The 17,959-nt window shown below is 36.6% G+C and overlaps 2 protein-coding genes across 3 annotated transcripts in view; one reads left to right on the top strand and one right to left on the bottom strand.

Annotated features, from left to right (window-relative positions):
* Nucleotides 1-270: 270 nt before the first annotated feature.
* prdx2 (peroxiredoxin 2) lies at nucleotides 271-6,350 on the bottom strand. Of its 2 annotated transcripts, none has more exons than XM_039772617.1 (6): nucleotides 6,223-6,350; nucleotides 4,915-5,032; nucleotides 4,545-4,698; nucleotides 3,951-4,073; nucleotides 1,007-1,137; nucleotides 271-643 (listed from the first exon to the last, which is right to left on the bottom strand). In XM_039772617.1, exons 2-6 carry the CDS (start codon nucleotides 5,015-5,017, stop codon nucleotides 558-560), a joined length of 597 nt encoding a protein of 198 aa, XP_039628551.1. In that variant the 5' UTR covers nucleotides 5,018-5,032; nucleotides 6,223-6,350; the 3' UTR covers nucleotides 271-557. The 2 variants fall into 2 exon arrangements, with proteins under 2 accessions (XP_039628551.1, XP_039628552.1); XM_039772618.1 differs by having other exon boundaries at nucleotides 6,230-6,326.
* A 2,181-nt stretch (nucleotides 6,351-8,531) lies between these two features.
* rnaseh2a (ribonuclease H2, subunit A) overlaps nucleotides 8,532-17,959 on the top strand; it is a 32,464-nt gene continuing 23,036 nt past the window's right edge. The window contains exons 1-3 of the mRNA XM_039772616.1: nucleotides 8,532-8,612; nucleotides 11,635-11,774; nucleotides 15,701-15,772. Coding sequence (XP_039628550.1) covers nucleotides 11,648-11,774; nucleotides 15,701-15,772 — 199 coding nt within the window. The 5' untranslated portion in view covers nucleotides 8,532-8,612; nucleotides 11,635-11,647. The remainder of the gene's footprint in view (nucleotides 8,613-11,634; nucleotides 11,775-15,700; nucleotides 15,773-17,959) is intronic.

Here is a 17,959-nt window from a genome sequence, read left to right as displayed (position 1 = left end):
ATCAGAATGCTCCAGGTACTTGACCTTCAGGATGTCCAGCTGGCTAGTGGAAGATTCTATACAATTCCAATTCAAGTACCGGTACACGTCATATTCAAGTCACGTCTTTTCAGATTTGCATTTGTAATGAGGGATAAAGAATAATTACTTTTGTGAACAGTGAAACCCACAAAAACATCCCAAATTGAGCATTTTGAAACAGATTCTCGCTAATAAAAATCGTTCAAAGTAATTACTTAAATGAAGCAGAAGGGAAAATAAACACCATGATCACATCACACTAGACTTTAATTCTTAAGCACCAACAGTTGAAAAAGTTAATACTGCATAACATTTCTTAACTAGTTTTTGTAAACTTTGCTTTCTAAGTGCTTCAGCAATACACAAAATAGTAAGCTTATTGAACTAACGGATGGGCATAAGAATCAAGAAAAACCCCTTGATCACACCCTGGGAATTAACAGTGATCTGCCTACTATAGTGAATTAATCTGGAACTATTCAGTGCTTTACATCAAAAAGCAGCTTTTGATCGATTTCAACAGAAGACTACAAAAATTAGCTCTGTTTGGAAAAATATTCCTTGCTCTTCTGAACATCAGGAATAATAGTGTCACTTCCAGGTTTCCAACCAGCAGGGCACACTATATATATATAAAAAAAAAACAAAAACAAAAAAAACAGTAAGCATTAAGGAATCACATCTGTCAGAGGAATTAGACTCCTAAGCATTGTTTCCACTAAAAGAAGACAAGAAAAACACCCAAAAACTTGAAACCATCTATTTTGAACACTAAATATTAATCACAAACCTATTTCCCTCAAAATCTACACCAACATGGTCATACACACACTATGTAAATAGACAAAAGTAGTCAAGTCTCAGAGGGACTAGACAATGATTTAAATCTGACCCTGGAACCTTAACTAAGCAGCACTACAAATTATGCTACAACACAGTCCTAAACACGTGGAAACACTTGTAAAAGCATAAATTTACTTTTTACCTTCGCCGTGCTTATCTGTATGTTGGAAAGCTTGCACTAGCCGAAGTGTCTCATCCACAGAACGTCCCACTGGCAAGTCATTAATTGTGATTTGTCGAAGAATGCCCTTTTCATCTATCACAAAAAGGCCCCTAAACATCAGGATGAGAAAAAAAGTTTCCCCTTGGTAATTCAACCCAAATTAAAGAAAAAGAGCAAGAAAAAAAAATCTAAATCTAAAAGCAGATCTGCTTTCGCCAATAAACTGTTCATGCAAACAAATTCTACTTCAAGCTCCCACAACAATTTCAAGTTTCTTATGTATAAGCACTGAATTTACCCAAAAGATTGCCGCTTTAATACCAATGCTAAGAGGGGTCAACATGTACAGGTTTATTCTGGATTACTAAAAAGCCATGTTTACCAGTTACTTTAATGATCCTGTTGTGCAAATGAAAAGATTCCTTGTTCTCTGCGCATTGATAAAATCCTCTATTGTTTCAAGTATTGCAGATTTGTTAGCTATCTGCATGAACAAACCACTTTAGGTCATGCCACAATAGTCTGCTCTGGCCAGTTCTATATTTAAATATCCCTACATCAATTGCAGGCATGTGAAGATTGCTCATGCTGAAAGACTTGTTTTTGAGATAAGCTTCTAGATATGGACAGAGGACCTTTTGGAATATTTTGGCACAGCTTCAAAATCCCAGTTCCTCCTACAGTGAAATGTCACATTACCAGTGAGCATTAAAGCAAGTCAAAAACCACAGCACTTCAATAAGAAAGCTTGGCTGTGAGGAAAGATTATTCAGTAAAAACAATACATTTTCCCATAGACTTGATTTTTGGAAGAATATTTTTAAACATGTGAAGCTAGCAATTTGTTAGCAACAATGATTACCTATTCAAATAATTTTAAATAAAACTCTATACACGTTCAGAAAGAATTTGTGGCTTTGGGGACAAAGGTTGGCTATTAATACTGTACACAAATTTTTTTTTTTTTTTTAAATCCGATCATCTTTCCTGCAAGGCTGGGTGACACTGACCAACTCCACTCACTAGTATAGCAATATTAAACTCAAATAAGTTTAAGAAAATGGGTAAATAATTTCTAGGGCATATTATCTAACAGACTAAATGTTTCAACATCCTTTATATCAAAGTGCAGTTAACAAACAAGGGTTTAAAAAAAAAAAAATCCACAGTAAGCACTTCTAATGCAGAAATGGTATATATACTTGAAACAGTGCAGCACAGCGGAACAGAAGTGAGACCAGGGCTCATGTCCCAGGTCAACCCTGCAAGAAGTTTTTATGTTCTCTCCATGTCTGTGTGGGTTTTCTCCAGGTGCTCCAGTTTCCTACCACAGTCCAATAGTGATGCTACATTGGCAATGGTCTATTCATGTGTGTAAATGTTTTTCCCTATGATGGACTGGTTGCCCTGTTCAGGCATTGTCCCCACCCACCGCACCCCCAAAAAAAAGCACATAGCTGCAATAGTAAAAAGTGACCCAAAATTTAAATATACTACATGTAGAAGTTAACCGAGTCCTTTTGAGGGGCAGTGTGTCAGTGGCAAGGAACAAATGTATATACACGCACATACACACAGTTCCATCCAAAATTATTGCAGAGCTGAGTAAGATGGGTAAAGGATTATACAAATCCACCTTTTTGTGAACTTTGATCTTACAATAAAAAAGTGGGAGAAAATCTGACATTTAAACAAATTATGCGAAAACAATCCCTCGTCAAGAAATTATATCTAACTTTTCTCAGGTAAATCAGAGGGTGCAGGAAGTTGCCAAGTAGTGAACTGTGGCATCCTGTGTCATGGAGTATAAATTAGGTGAAAAAAAGGCCACATTTCCTTATTTATTCATTAATATGGAAAAGATGAGGGAAAAGTGTTTTGACCCTAATAAGTCAGGGAAATAGCGACTCCCCTGAAAACACCCATATCAACACTTAGGGAAATATTTAAAAAGATCAAAATCATCTGGAGCTGTCTCTAACTAGCCTGGAAGAGGACCCAAGTGCCAATAGACACTGCAATGAGGATGGTAGGAGTTTCAATAAATAAATAAATAAATAAAATAAACTACCTTTCTTTCTGGTTTACTTTGATCAACCTTGGAGTATTTTTGTGGTGGATTAAGTACTGAACAAACATTCACTAAGATTTTAAACATGGTCATTTTAACTTACAAAATAAAAGCAACTCTTGTAGATTCTAGAGCCCAAGGTAGAAATTTTTGGGTTGTGCTAATAAGAGGCTGAAAGAAATCCTAAACTGAAAGAATAAGTAAGCTCCATAGTGTCTAAAACAGGGATTGACCCCAGATTCCTGGCACTGCTCCAAAGAACAGATAATTCCACACAACTAGGTTTTCCATGGAGACAAGTCTTGACAGAACAGTAAGATCACAGATTAACTGATAAATGATTTATTTCTGTATAAATTGAGGAATAATAGTCTTAATATTGAACTTTATAATTATCCAGAGCTATTCAATAAACCTGTGAAAGGCTACCCATCCCATTCATTTAGTATGCAAAATGAGGTCTGCAAAATATTCACATTAGCAAGTTCCAGAATTCAGGCACAAGAGCAAGTGTTAACTGCACATAAAGCCATAGGCACTCTAGCTTTACAGCAAGGGACTGTTGAATTGCTTAAAATAGTTAAAAATAACATTTTGATCATTTTGTTTAGCTGGTATAGTATATCCTACATGTTACTCACATTCTAAAATACAAATTAACACAAAAACATGAGTAAAGTTGAGTCCAAACTTAGTGTGCACACTCTACCTATACAACAGGCATATTAGATAACTTGAAAATATGGGTGCACCCAACCCAACCCCCCAAACCCGGAGTAGAAAATGGACCTCAAGTGAGAAGAATCTGTAAACAGTAGTCACAGTGTAAAATATTTCTGCGGAAAGAAGCACCTGTAAGCAATGCCTTCATCTTCTTTCAGTACCCCATAATCCAGACAGATTTTTTTTGTCAGGTCTGCAACCAAAGGAATGCTCATAGGTCCTAAACCACCTTCTTTACGGCCAACATTAATCCTGGAAGAAAAGGATTGTTTCTTAAGTTTGATTTTGAACCATCAATGAAAATGAAAACAGAATACTGGTCTTGTTACATGTTTATAGGTGAAACATTTTCCAGAAATATTTAATCAACTCAGGGCTACACATCTAATAAAATATGTTACAATAAGAAAGGTGCAAGAACCCCAATCACTTGCATAATGAGCTATATAATGGTTTATCATTGCACTTTTCCCCAGTAAATTCAGAAAATACTCTATGGCAGCTTCATAAAAGACAGATAAATGTGCAGTTGAGAGTCAATGCATTTCAGATAAGCCTATCTTACTGTAAGAAAGTGGTGTTAGGACAGAAAGATAAAACCCAGGCGGAAGGGGTGGGGGAGTGTGTGGGGGCAAGCATGAAGGGTGTCCCAAGAGTAGACAGCCTTTTACTCCTCCTGCCCTGATGTCCAAATAACCTACAAAAAGTAATTCAAGTCCTTACCAAGCAAGGTGACTGAACTGAGAGTCTATTGACACACCAATGACCTCACAGTTGATTTTGTGGAAGTCCTGCACATGATCACTGAAAGCCACAATCTCAGTGGGACAGACAAAAGTGAAGTCCAGTGGATAGAAGAACAAAACCACATATTTTCCTAAACAACAAATTTGAAAGAGATTCACTTGTACTTATTTATATAAGTTAATTTTACACTTTTACACATGTACTTAATCTAAATCTTCAATACCAAAGCCCGTTCTAGAAGCACTGGGCACCAAGGAAGATTATAACATTTCAATTCACAATTCATTTTTCCAAAGCAATATGCACGGCTGAAATGAACACTCTCCCCACACCTACAACCGATTACCTCTGTAGTCAGAAAGTTTGATGTTCTTGAACTGGCTGTCTACTACTGCTGTAGCCTCAAAGTCAGGGGCTGGCTTCCCAATTTTGGCATTTCCAGCAGACATGGTGGCAAAAATAACCTAAAAAAAATATATACAGAGATAATGTCAGCTGGAACACACTTTCACACACAAACATACCCTCTTAAAAGTAATGGGATTAGGATTTCTTGGACGGGTCACACGCAAGTCAAAAAGGAGAAAGAATGGACCAATTTAAAAAAAAAAAAAAAATCTTTTCATGTTAAAAACAAGTTCCAGCTAAACTGTCCAGAGAAACTCTTGACACTTCAAAAAAAAAGAAAATGTCATTATGAATATAATTTTGATAAATATTTAGCCCTTTTTAGCCCTCTGGATACATTTACAAACCCTTAGTACAACTACTGAGTAGTGAATAAAACATAAGTATGATTTCAGTTCTTTCTCTACAACATTAAAGCAAGCATTTTAATGTTAACAGTGAATAAGAATATTCATGTAGAATTTAAAAAATATGGGGGATTAGAAAGCATTTATTACTACTTTATAGCAGGGATGCCTAAATCCCCTTTTTCATTCTAACCCATACCTCATTTATACATTAAACGTTTGTATTAGAGCTACACAGATTGGCAGACAAGACACCAATTTTATAGGTGGGCAAAAAAGCCACAAACACAAAATATTTGAACGCCTTAAAGAGCATATTTTCTGGGAAAAAAAAGAAAGACAAAAAAGATACAGAATGTGTAACAGTGGGCTGCCGAAAAGGGACTACATGAAAAAGCCGAAAACGACTCTCTATGGCCCTTACTTCCAAATCGGCTTTCAAACGACTGCTAAAATGGTAATAAATACAGGAAACGCTAGAGACTAGAAAGCATATAACTAACTTACTCAAACTAAAAGAAAACAAAACTGTCAACGTAGAAGATGTACGTGCTGAAGAGTCGGTCGTAGCACACCAAAGATGAGCATTGGCAGAACAGCAATGAAACACTTCACTCAGCGCTTTTTTCTTTTTTAAAGCAATAAAAGCATAAATACCATTTATGCAGTACGATGGAGTACCGTAACACCACTATGTAAAATGAACTTTTAAATACGGAGGTCGTCTAGTGAAATGGAGGTCTGACCCACCTCCCCCGAAGCTCAACGAGTCCCAAACAAAACTCGTTAGGAAATGCGTCGACTTTGTTCTTGTGAAAGACTCGCTAAAACATAACAAACCACGGTGTGCTTGTTGCCACACTCATTCAATAAACGCTCTATTCTTAATTTGAACTAACCTGTTACCTCCGTCAGTCCCGTTACAGACACCTCCACAATCAACAGCCAACCTCGTATTATCTCGCGCGCTCTATTAGACGCGCCGCCGACTTCCTGTGCGTGATTTATATCGTGCGCACCTTCCCGCCAGCCACCGTAACACTAGCGCGCATGCGTGTCGTTCAGGCGTCTCCTTAATGCCTACAAACATGGCGTAATATAGCGTAATCAGCTGCACCAGCAACACAAAGGATCTTTTTATAAATGTTAAATGGCCAGTCATAAAAACAACATAACATTGAGACATTCCATTCTTTTGAAACAATATGAAACATTTAAGAATCTATATTCAAATTTGATTGATATGTGATTATTTAAAAAGATTTTTCTTCTGAAAACATCAGTCAAGTCAAGTTGGGGAGCATGCACTGGTACAGCGCGTTGCTGAATCCACTACACGGCGAAATAACTCTGGATCTCAGTTTGCAACCCCCCAGGCAGACACACGGTCCAGTCTCACCCTCTGTAAATGACCCTCTATCTGCCGCAGCCAGGTGTTATGTTGGTGACCTCTTGGCCTGGTCCAGCCACTCGGGTCCCCAACAATGAGGATCTTATGAGCCGGGAAACGCGCCACATGGCTGTAGTGCCGTAACTGACACTCCCTCACAATGCAGGTCATGTGCCGCATTTGGGACTCCATGAGCGACCACTCATTCAACACAAAGTCAAACCAATGGTACCCAAGGATTTTCCAGAGAGACACAGTACCAAATGAGTCCAGTCTTCATCTCAGGTCACTGGATAGCGTCCATGTCTCATAACCATATAGCAAGACAGGAGGCAACGGGACTCTAAAGACTTGGACCTTCGTCCTTTTGCATAGATATCGGGAGCGCCACACACCCATTTCCAGCGACCTCATGACCCCCCCATGCTCTCCCATTCCGTCTACTGACTTCATAGGAAGAGTCACCAGAGACATGAATGTCACTGCCAAGGTGAAAACATAGCAGTTGTATAAATAAACTTGAACAAATTTATTAGTACTAGGGAGTTGTACCCTGTTAGCCATTATGAATGTAGAGAAAAGCCAAGCAAAATGACACCTTTTATTGGCTAACTAAAGAGATAACAATATGCAAGCTTTCAAGGCAACTCAGGCCACATCACATCAGATTACATCTCGCCTGAAGAAGGGGCCTGAGTTGCCGAGAAAGCTTGCATATTGTAATCTCTTTAGTTAGCCAATAAAAGGTGTCATTTTGCTTGACTTCTCACTACAAATTTATTATGATGAGTGGAATTTCCAGGGGACCCCAAATGTAAAACCAAGGGGGACAGGGCCTTTGCGGCTGCTGCCCCTCGCATGTGGAACTCTCTGCCTCATCATATTCAGGAGTCATCTACAATTGAACTGTTCAAAACAGGATTAAAAACTCACTTCTATTCACTTGCATTCAGTGACCTTCAGTAATACTGATGGTTTCCTCTTTGTGATCATATAACATTATTTCTATTTATTATCTATCTTATTTTATGTTCATATATTTTATTACTATTTATGTTTTATTGTTTTTCTTTTTCTTTTATTCTATTATTGTAAAGCATTTTGCCTGCAGCATTACTATGTCGTTATAATGTGCTATGTAAATAAATTGACATTGTCATTGACATTGACAAAGGATAATTCAAGCACACGCAATAAATAAAATGACACTTAGCAAATTACCTGACAGATTCAAATTTGTCACATGGCTGACATTGTTGAATTTGTCATCTGCAGATGCCCTCCACTGTGTGTGCTGCATCACACAATTCTTTAATTTTGTGCTATAGCTCTCTAAGCGTTGCAGGTTTTACAAAAGATATTTTGAGCTTCACATAACAACACATGTAAAAAGTGCAGCATGTGCAATTTAAGATGTACTTTGTACCAGTTTTTAGCTCACAAGAGTTTACTAAAATATTTATTGTAATATTGGATTGCTTGGGTTTGGAAATTGAGACGATGAATGGGTGAAGACCCTTTACTTGTTGACCAAACCGTCTTGGGTATAATACGACAATTTGGAGATTTTCTGATGGTTGGCAAATTGATATCTATCTGTGAACACAATAACTGCACGGCGAGCTCAAACTACAACTCCCAAGATCCTCTGCGCCAGAATAAAAATATAAATATGCTTTCTTAAACTTTTATTTTAGTAAATGCTATAAACTTAATTTGCTACAAAGCTATTATTCCTAATGGCGCTTTCAATCACATGTATAAGAATGTAAAGCGAATCCCGCGTTATCAAAAGTCAAAGTTCAGGGGTCAAAGTAGCTTTTGGCGCGCGCTGGATACAAACACACCGCCGGAGTGACGTCCAGGTGGTGTTGTTACGTACAGTATTTGCAACCAAAGGTATTTGCTTTTACTTTTTCCAAGTATGAATAAACAACGTTGCATTTTTTTTTATATATGTAAAGTATCAAAACAAACTGTATGCTTATTTCAGTATTTATTTATCTATTGAAACTTTCCGTAGTTACCAAGTTATCATTAAAATCTGAGACGTTTCCTTAGTTAAAATCAGAATTCACTTTATTTGCCACAGCTACACTAATGTGTACTAGGGATTAGTCTTGGTAGTTTTGATACAACATACAAGGACAACACAGAATACTAAAGATACATATAAAAGATGAAATATGATGCAGTTTACAAGGGCCGCATGAATTGTAAACAAATAATATTGAATATAAAAAAAGCATTCGGTAACATTTTCGGTCAGCTAACCCAGCCTTGGGTCCCGAGTTTGTTTATTTGACAAACTTAGAAACGACGAGGCGGCGTACTGGAAGCCCTAAATATCAGGTAAAAATAAATACACTTGTCAAATTTAAGTTTTGCGTTTTGCAATGACTTTGGATGTATGAAACCTAAAGGCGTTTATTTGTCAGTGGTGTGCATCTTTGCTCAGTCTGAATGAATGTCTCAAATGGAGTTAATTTAGTTTTATTGCTTTTTCATTCTGCATATTTTACAATCGCCATTTGCAGTATGCTGACCCATTCTGGCGACGCCACTTTCATCTGAGCTCTGTATTTTTTATACATGGGCCAGAGTAACTCCCAATTAACTTCGGCTGCTTGTGTTCACGCATTCTGATAAACAACGAGAATATAGGAACATCGCACAGCGGGCACCTAAACTTGGAGTAACACCAAGGTTCAAGCATCATAAGCTGGCAGCGCTGCTACACTGTTGTCCTGAACGAATGTTGACTAATCCAGTTCATTAAGGGTCATACCAGCTGCTGGTTTTCAGGTCACAGCGGCCTGCATGTAGACCTTGTTTGTTGGGGGTCCTAAAAAATTAAATTGATTTTGATAGACACAGCATGGACTCGGTTACAGTCAATCCATGCCTTTTATGAACCCACTTATCCAGGACAGCGTTGCAAGGCAGCTGGAGCCAATCCCAGCAATCACAGGATACAAGGCATCAGTCCATCTCCGGGACAGCACACACAATTCAAATGCAATGAACTGCTCCCATTACTAAACATCAACCTAACTTTGTCATATTTTAAAAATGAGGCGTAATTATAAAAATAAAAAAATACCAATCTTAAACACATTGCACACCCTTTTCATTGGTTTTTCCTTTAGTATTTCTTTAGCACAAAACTGTTGACTTTGTGTAAACCTTCTAAGCAGTGGAGTGGCGTGCTTTCAGCTGCCGGCATTTCACAGCTTGTTAAATCTGTATGCAGCATAGTGAAACACAAATAGCTTTTGACTTTAGGTGCACTGAATGACATTTTGCCAGTTTGATGTAGGTAATGGCTTTTTTGTGTTTTGATAAACTTGCTATACTTCTACTACGTGGTGCAGCTTTTGTTTCTGTAGGTTCATCTGATGCCTTACTTAGCAAAAACTCAGTTTAAATAACTGTTTTTGCACATGCGCCAGTCATTATCTTTGCCTTTGTGTGCATTTCTGTTTCTAATGGACTGACACATGTGTTTTGCACTTTATATAGAAAAGTTAATAACTTTTCCCAACAACATAGCATAGTTTAGAGCAAACTGTCAGGTCCACACATAAAATGATATTCTTGGAATTCACTATCAGAATTGTGTTTCAGAATCACAGACATCAGAAACTTGTTATTTACTAACCGGTACATAAAAAGTAGTCAATTATTTTTGTAAGTTTTGGAATTCCCAATAGGGACCCTCTCTTGTATTGGAGCCCCAGTTCTGCATATATTACGAGAACCCATAAATCTGACTCTGGTCAGTACAAATTAAGTATTTGCATAGATTTAATTTTCAAAAAAGAATTTCAGTTATGTTTTGAGAAATGAAATTGATCTTAACCTTATTACTAGTATATCATCATGTGCCTTATACTGACCATTACATCAGTCAATTAATTTTTATTCATAAACAATTGATCTGGTGACCCATCTGATGTTGGTTTCTGCTTTGTGTCCTTAACTGAAGTTTATGGCACTGGCTCCATAAAATTGAGTTATGTGGGTTAAAAATAATTAAAAAAATTGCCCAATGCTCTATTTCAATAAACCAAGTTGTTAATATCACACCAGTATAAAATACAAATCAAACAACTGCAAATAATTAACAGAACACCAGAGTCATGTTTTTGACCAAGTGAATGGTCTCAGGTGGAATGTCCGTTTTAGACTGCAATAGAGAAGAAATTGGTCTTTATCTGTACTGTTCATGAGATGTGCCAAAAGATAAAAGCAAATGGAAATATTTACAGGTAAAAAAAATAATAATACATTTTATTTATTTGTAGGTGCCTTTCTAAACACTCAAGGACACTGAACAATAGACAAAACACAGATTATAAACAAAAGTTACAATCGGACAGAGCAATTGTAATCAAAGGAAAACCAGGGTGTCAGATTTTCATACTTTAGGTGTGTTATTCACAAAGAGAGCAGTTTGCTAGCTTCGCTTTGTATAAATAATTTTGCAGGGCACTTTAATAACTGTCAGTGACACCTGCCAGTCGTCTGTTATCCTTATTCGCATCCGTATGATAAGGTGTTTATAACTTGCTTAATATTTAGTTTTGACAGACCTTTTGGAAAAACAAAAAGATTTGCTTTATTTCACATTTTTATTTAGAAAAATCATGGATTGTATAGGTGTGGACTTTATGGCAATACTGCTCTTAAAAGATACAACTTAAATACAGTAAATTTTATGCCTGGCAGATTTTTTAGATCATTACTCTTGGATAAGTATGAAAATAGTTACAAAAAAGTTTGCTTAAACATTTTGTTTCACATAATATAACTGGGCAGTTTAGGTTGATGGGTTCTTTTTTTAGTATTTGTAGATTATACCTGGGCTTTTCCGAGCTCCAGATTTGTTGAATTCATTAGAACACTTTGATCTTTCCAGGGCATTAGCTAACATGGATCTCACTAAATTCGAAGAAGATAACTCCAAAAGCTGTCGTTTGGCATCTGCAATACCTGAAGTGTGCAAAACTACAGATTGCTGTCTGGGAATTGATGAAGCAGGCCGAGGACCTGTGCTTGGTAAATATGTTCATTCTCTTTGTGTGCTGCTTCTTGGCTTTTATTTACTTGTTTGAATCAAAATGGAGCACTATAACAAAAAATATAGCCATTTTTTTTTGGAGTTGACCTTGAAATGTAAGATAAGCATCCAATGAACTTTGACCATTGAAGTGTTAATTTTGTTCATTGCATTCAGTGGGGGTCAGGACCCTGTTTATGACACGTTTTATGCTCTTATATTCTGTTATTACCAGGAAAGAAATACCGTTAAATGAAATCTTGCAGTTCTAAGAGGTTTTGATGTGATAAAACATTTCTTTGAGTCCTTCACCAAGAGGCGGGGTCAGGCAAGGACAGTGTTTCACAGTGTGCTAATGGAGTTTAGGTATAGAAAAGATGTTTAAATCACAGTTCAGGGTCTTGTCAAGAGTGTTTTTTATACAAAAGCTTCCACAAACTATTGTTGTGGCAGTGGCATCTGTTTAACAAATGAGAGGAGACCATTCAGTCTATGAGGCTTGTTTAGTTCCCTATTATCTTAGTTTCTCCAGTCTCCTTGGGGCAGTTTTTAAAATTAGTCTTAAGGTATGTATCTATCTATCGATCAATCGATCGTGCCTTTCACATCTGTCTGTCTGCTGTATGTCTGAATCTCTTTATTTATTTACATGTTGATATATTTGTATTGCAATTTATTGCATTTATATTGCCGTTTCTTTTTTAATAGTTGGTATCTGCAGTATTTATTTGATTGTTACTGCATATTTCTGTATCACTGGGTTTAGCAACAAATACTTTTCATTGTACTATAAGGTATAGTAATATTGGATTGAATTTGAAGGTGAAGCTTTTTAGACCATTTTAATAAGTATGCTGCTTTATTTTTGTGAAGATGACTGGTTGCTTTCATAATAAAATAGTTTTTGGTGGATTTCTCCTGCATGGGTGACTAAATGAAAAGGATAATGAAAAACTAATAACAGGGCGTTTTTACATCTGAGCAGTGAAGGCTGCCTAGGCAGTTAGGGTGGAGTTTTAAGGCTTGCTCTGTTATCTCATGCAAAGTATGGCCATAGTGGGCAAAATAAAAACATTGCTATCTTACAGCTGTGAGACGTGCACAGGATAAGAGGCGTTGGGACGTTGCTCTTGATAAATAATGAGAAAAATTCCTTATCTCCATTTTTAATCTTCAGTTCAGTTAATTGTTCTATAGTACTCTTTATTTCACAAAGACTTGCACATATTTACAGGTATACTGCATCAACATTAAATTAAAAAACATACAATATTTATATACATAACTACACAAATTTAATTAAACACACAGTAAAAGCTATCTCAATGATTAACATAAATCATGACAATATATGACATTCATGTTAATATATTTATAAAATCACTATTTTTTTTTTTTGAAGTATCTGTGTAATGCAAAATAAAACTTCATGTGACGATAAAGACTTTATAAACCTATACAGTAATTGCATTCCTTCTTTAGTATATATAATGTTTTGCTCTTTGTATGGTGCTGAATTTTCTAGTCTTGAATCCCTAGTGTCTCAGCATTTTGCGTTTTTCCTTATAAGGATCAATTTTTGCTTATTCTAACAGTTCTGCTGCTTGTTTGAATTCCATCCATATCGTTCAAGATGGTGTGCATCAAGTGTGTTAAACTCAATTACTTGAGGGCTTCAATTGTTGAAGGTTTTTACACTAGTTGGTTTCTTGATTAGAACCTAATTCTTGATTTTAATGAAACTTGATTGTTTTCTTGTGCTTGAGTTTTTTATAAAGTAGACAGTGTATTTTAGAGAGTTTTATCGAAATCTTTTGTGGACTAAAGCAGAGTAGTACTTTTAATTGTTACACTTTTTATAGATTATTACATTCTTGATATGCTATTGTGACAGATTCTGTCTGAATATATTATACCTACTGTTTCACTGACACCTTTATCTAAGGTGACTTACGACATTTGAGAGTTACAGTTGGTTACATTTCTTTTGTTTTTTCAATTGGACCTCAGACAGGTGAAGAAAATTGCTTGTGGTCACACAGAGTAGTGGGATTTGAACTCACAACCTCAGGGTTTGAAGTCCTAAGCGTTAACTACTACGCCAGATTCCCTGCACCATATATGCCATGCTAACTGGTTAATTGTTCATTATCTAGTTTTTTGTATCTCATTATTATTTGGCAAAAAGTGCAGAAAAAAGAAGCAGTTTTTAGACTTAATAAAGTTGTTTAAGAGTAAAAACAGCAGAGGCCATTATTGGGACTAAACTGCCATCACTCAAACTCTTGTATAAGACTCGCTGTGTGAGAAGGACCAAAAACATTCTCAAGGACAAAACTCATCCTGGAAATTCTTTGTTTGAGCTCCTCCCGTCAGGAAGACGCTTTAGGTCAATCCATGTACGCACAAACAGACTGAAAATAGCTTTTTCCCATTTGCCATAAACTTTCTCAACTCTGAATCTCTTCAGTTTGAGATCATTTTTAATTGAATATGTGCAATAAGCTATATTGACAATGTGCAATATACTAATGTAATACAATATATAACATGTAATGTAAAATTAACATTTGCAATAACAATTTATGCTGCTGTACTTTGAGCAATAATAATTTGCTTTGGTTATTTGATCACTTAACACTGTATACGATATGTTTGGAATTATTTGACTTTTTTTTAAATGCACCTTTGGGCTGTCACAAAAAGTAATTTCATTGTATTACACAACAACAATGAACTGTTTAAACTTGAAGAGAAGCTTTTAAAGGTTTAGAATCTCAATAGATGATTAAACTGAAATAAGTTTTAAAAAGGCTCCCATAAATGACATTGATTGGCTTCAATCTAAGGAAGTGGCTAGAAAACCAGCAGCCACTGTAGCTTTGTAGGAATTGTATATGACACTGCAGATATTGGATGCAAAACTGATATTTCTCCCTAGGAACAAATGATTTGTCATGGTGTGTGTGTGAGACTGTTGCACTCAGCCCTTATTTAATACATTTTGCATTGAATGTGCATTTCAAACCAATTTCCACGATAGTAAAAGGAAGGTTTTGGAGAAAGAATTCTTAAAATCATTTAATCCAATTCAGGGTCATTGAGAATTGAGATTATAGAATTCATACAATTTTTGTGATTAACAGCAGCAGACACCTTAACATTCTGATGTAGGAGATGAGTTGATTAATGAACTTCTGTGTGCATGTGAAGACATTTTTCTACCAGTTTTCCTTGTTTTTTCTGTGGTCTAGCAAGTTAATAAACAAAATAGTATAAGCTATTGATAACACAATTATTAAGGAAGGTGAATATATGTATATCTATAAAATAACACAAAAGATAATGAACAAACAGCACAAAACATAAAATCTTGGATAATCTTGATTCTGTTTATAAGTGCAGGTTTTCTTGTTTTTTCTCCAGCTTAACCAAAGTATTTTTTTTTTTTCTGTCCTCCCTACATCTGACTTCATCACCAGACTCCTCTTTAGAGACTTACATCATGATATTTTATATAAGGACGCTACTCTTCTACTTGATATTTATCTCTTTATTAAGATCGTATAGCTTTATTAATTGTGTTTCTTTGTTATTTATTCTTTAATGTTTTTTTTATTCAAATAAATGGATCCATCTATCATCAAGTGCCAGTATTTTGTTGCTGCATATGTTAGTTCTGGACGTCTTATCTGTGGGCACAAAACCAGAAAATGAAGTCATGAGACATGAAGTACAAGCCTAATATTGAATGTACAGTATTTGTTTATTTTAATTAAGTGAATCTGATTTACTGAATTTGGTGCAAAATTGAATTTATCAGTCCAGGATGAAAAATATTATTCTAAGGTGTGGATTAAAGGTTTGCCAACTTCTGCATAAAACTCAATGGTTTTTATTATTTTTTTTGTTAATTTTTCTTTAGGGCCTATGGTTTATGGCATATGCTTCTGTCCCATATCTATGAAAAAGGATTTGGAAAATTTGAAGGTTGCAGGTAATATAATTAGGATGAAGAAGACCTCTACAACCTGTTTATATAATTCATATTTTGTTTTTTGAATGTTGTCACAATTAAGTATTCAATCATTTTCATCTCCACAAATTCCAGGGTCACAGTGAAATGTAGTATAAAATTGTAATGCTGTTCTCTGAATTCATATTTAATTTTGAATTTGGGTGCAAAATTAGGGAGAAGTCCAACAAAATGACCCCTTTTATGGGATAGCTAAAAAGATTACAATATGCAAGGTTTTGAGGCAACTCGGGTCCCTTCTTCATTCAAGATGTAATTAAATTGTAAATTACAAAATGTAAATTACGTCTCGCCTGAAGAAGAGGCCTGAGTTGCCTCAAAACCTTGCATATTGTAATCTTTTTAGTTAGCCAATAAAAGGTGTCGTTTTGCTTGACTTCTCACTACATTCATAATGGCTAACATGGTACAACACTCTAGTACTGGTGCAAAATTATAATTTGTTCAAATGCCAAAGGTGAGTTTTGTTTATCCCTGTTCAGGCAATCAGTTATTTGATTTGCACCCCACATACAGTGCATCCAGAAAGTATTCACAGCGCATCACTTTTTCCACATTTTGTTTTGTTACATCCTTATTCTAAAATGGATTAAATTCATTTTTTTCCTCAGAATTCTACACACAACACCCCATAATGAGAACGTGAAAAAAGTTTACTTAAGATTTTTGCAAATTTATTAAAAATATAAAAACTGAGAAATCACATGTACATAAGTATTCACAGCCTTTGCTCAATACTTTGTTGATGCACCTTTGGCAGCAATTCCAGCCTCAAATCTTTTTGAATATGATACCACAAGCTTGGCACACCTATCCTTGGCCAGTTTCGCCCATTCCTCTTTGCAGCACCTCTCAAGCTCCATCAGGTTGGATGGGAAGCGTCGGTGCACAGCCATTTTAAGATCTCTCCAGAGATGTTCAATCGGATTCAAGTCTGGGCTCTGGCTGGGCCACTCAAGGACATTCACAGAGTTGTCCTGAAGCCACTCCTTTGATATCTTGGCTGTGTGCTTAGGGTCGTTGTCCTGCTGAAAGATGAACCGTTGCCCCAGTCTGAAGTCAAGAGCGCTCTGGCGCAGGTTTTCATCCAGGATGTCTCTGTACATTGCTGCAGTCATCATTCCCTTTATCCTGAGTAGTCTCCCAGTTCCTGCCGCTGAAAAAAATACCCACAGCATGATGCTGCCACGATCATGCTTCACTGTAGGTATGGTATTTGCCTGGTGATGAGCAGTGCCTGGTTTTCTCCAAACGTGACGCCTGGCATTCACACCAAAGAGTTCAATCTTTGTCTCATCAGACCAGAGAATTTTGTTTCTCATGGTCTGAGGGTCCTTCAGGTGCCTTTTGGCAAACTCCAGGTGGGCTGCCATGTGCCTTTTACTAAGGAGTGGCTTCCGTCTGGCCACTCTACCATACAGGCCTGATTGGTGGATTGCTGCAGAGATGGTTGTCCTTCTGGAAGGTTCTCCTCTCTCCACAGAGGACCTCTGGAGCTCTGACAGAGTGACCATTGGGTTCTTGGTCACCTCCCTGACTAAGGCCCTTCTCCCCCGATCGCTCAGTTTAGATGGCCGGCCAGCTCTAGGAAGAGTCCTGGTGGTTTCAAACTTCTTCCACTTACGAATGATGGAGGCCACTGTGCTCATTGGGACCTTCAAAGTAGCAGAAATTTTTCTGTAACCTCCCCCAGATTTGTGCCTCGAGACAATCCTGTCTCAGAAGTCTACAGACAATTCCTTTGACTTCATGCTTGGTTTGTGCTCTGACATGAACTGTCAACTGTAGGACCTTCTATAGACAGATGTGTGCCTTTCCAAATCCTGTCCAATCAACTGAATTTACCACAGGTGGACTCCAATTAAGCTGCAGAAACATCTCAAGGATGATCAGGGGAAACAGGATGCACCTGAGCTCAATTTTGAGCTTCATGGCAAAGGCTGTGAATACTTATGTACATGTGCTTTCTCAGTTTTTTTATTTTTAATAAATTTGCAAAAACCTCAAGTAAACTTTTTTCACATTGTCATTATGGGTTGTTGTGTGTAGAATTCTGAGGAAAAATAAATTTAATCCATTTTGGAAAAAGGCTGTAACATAACAAAATGTGGAAAAAGTGATGCTCTGTGAATACTTTCCGGATGCACT

Source organism: Polypterus senegalus, chromosome 12 (assembly GCF_016835505.1).
Source record: "Polypterus senegalus isolate Bchr_013 chromosome 12, ASM1683550v1, whole genome shotgun sequence".
Lineage (NCBI taxonomy): Eukaryota > Metazoa > Chordata > Cladistia > Polypteriformes > Polypteridae > Polypterus > Polypterus senegalus.
Note: the sequence above shows the minus strand (reverse complement) of the source record. Positions and strands in the feature narration are given on the sequence as shown.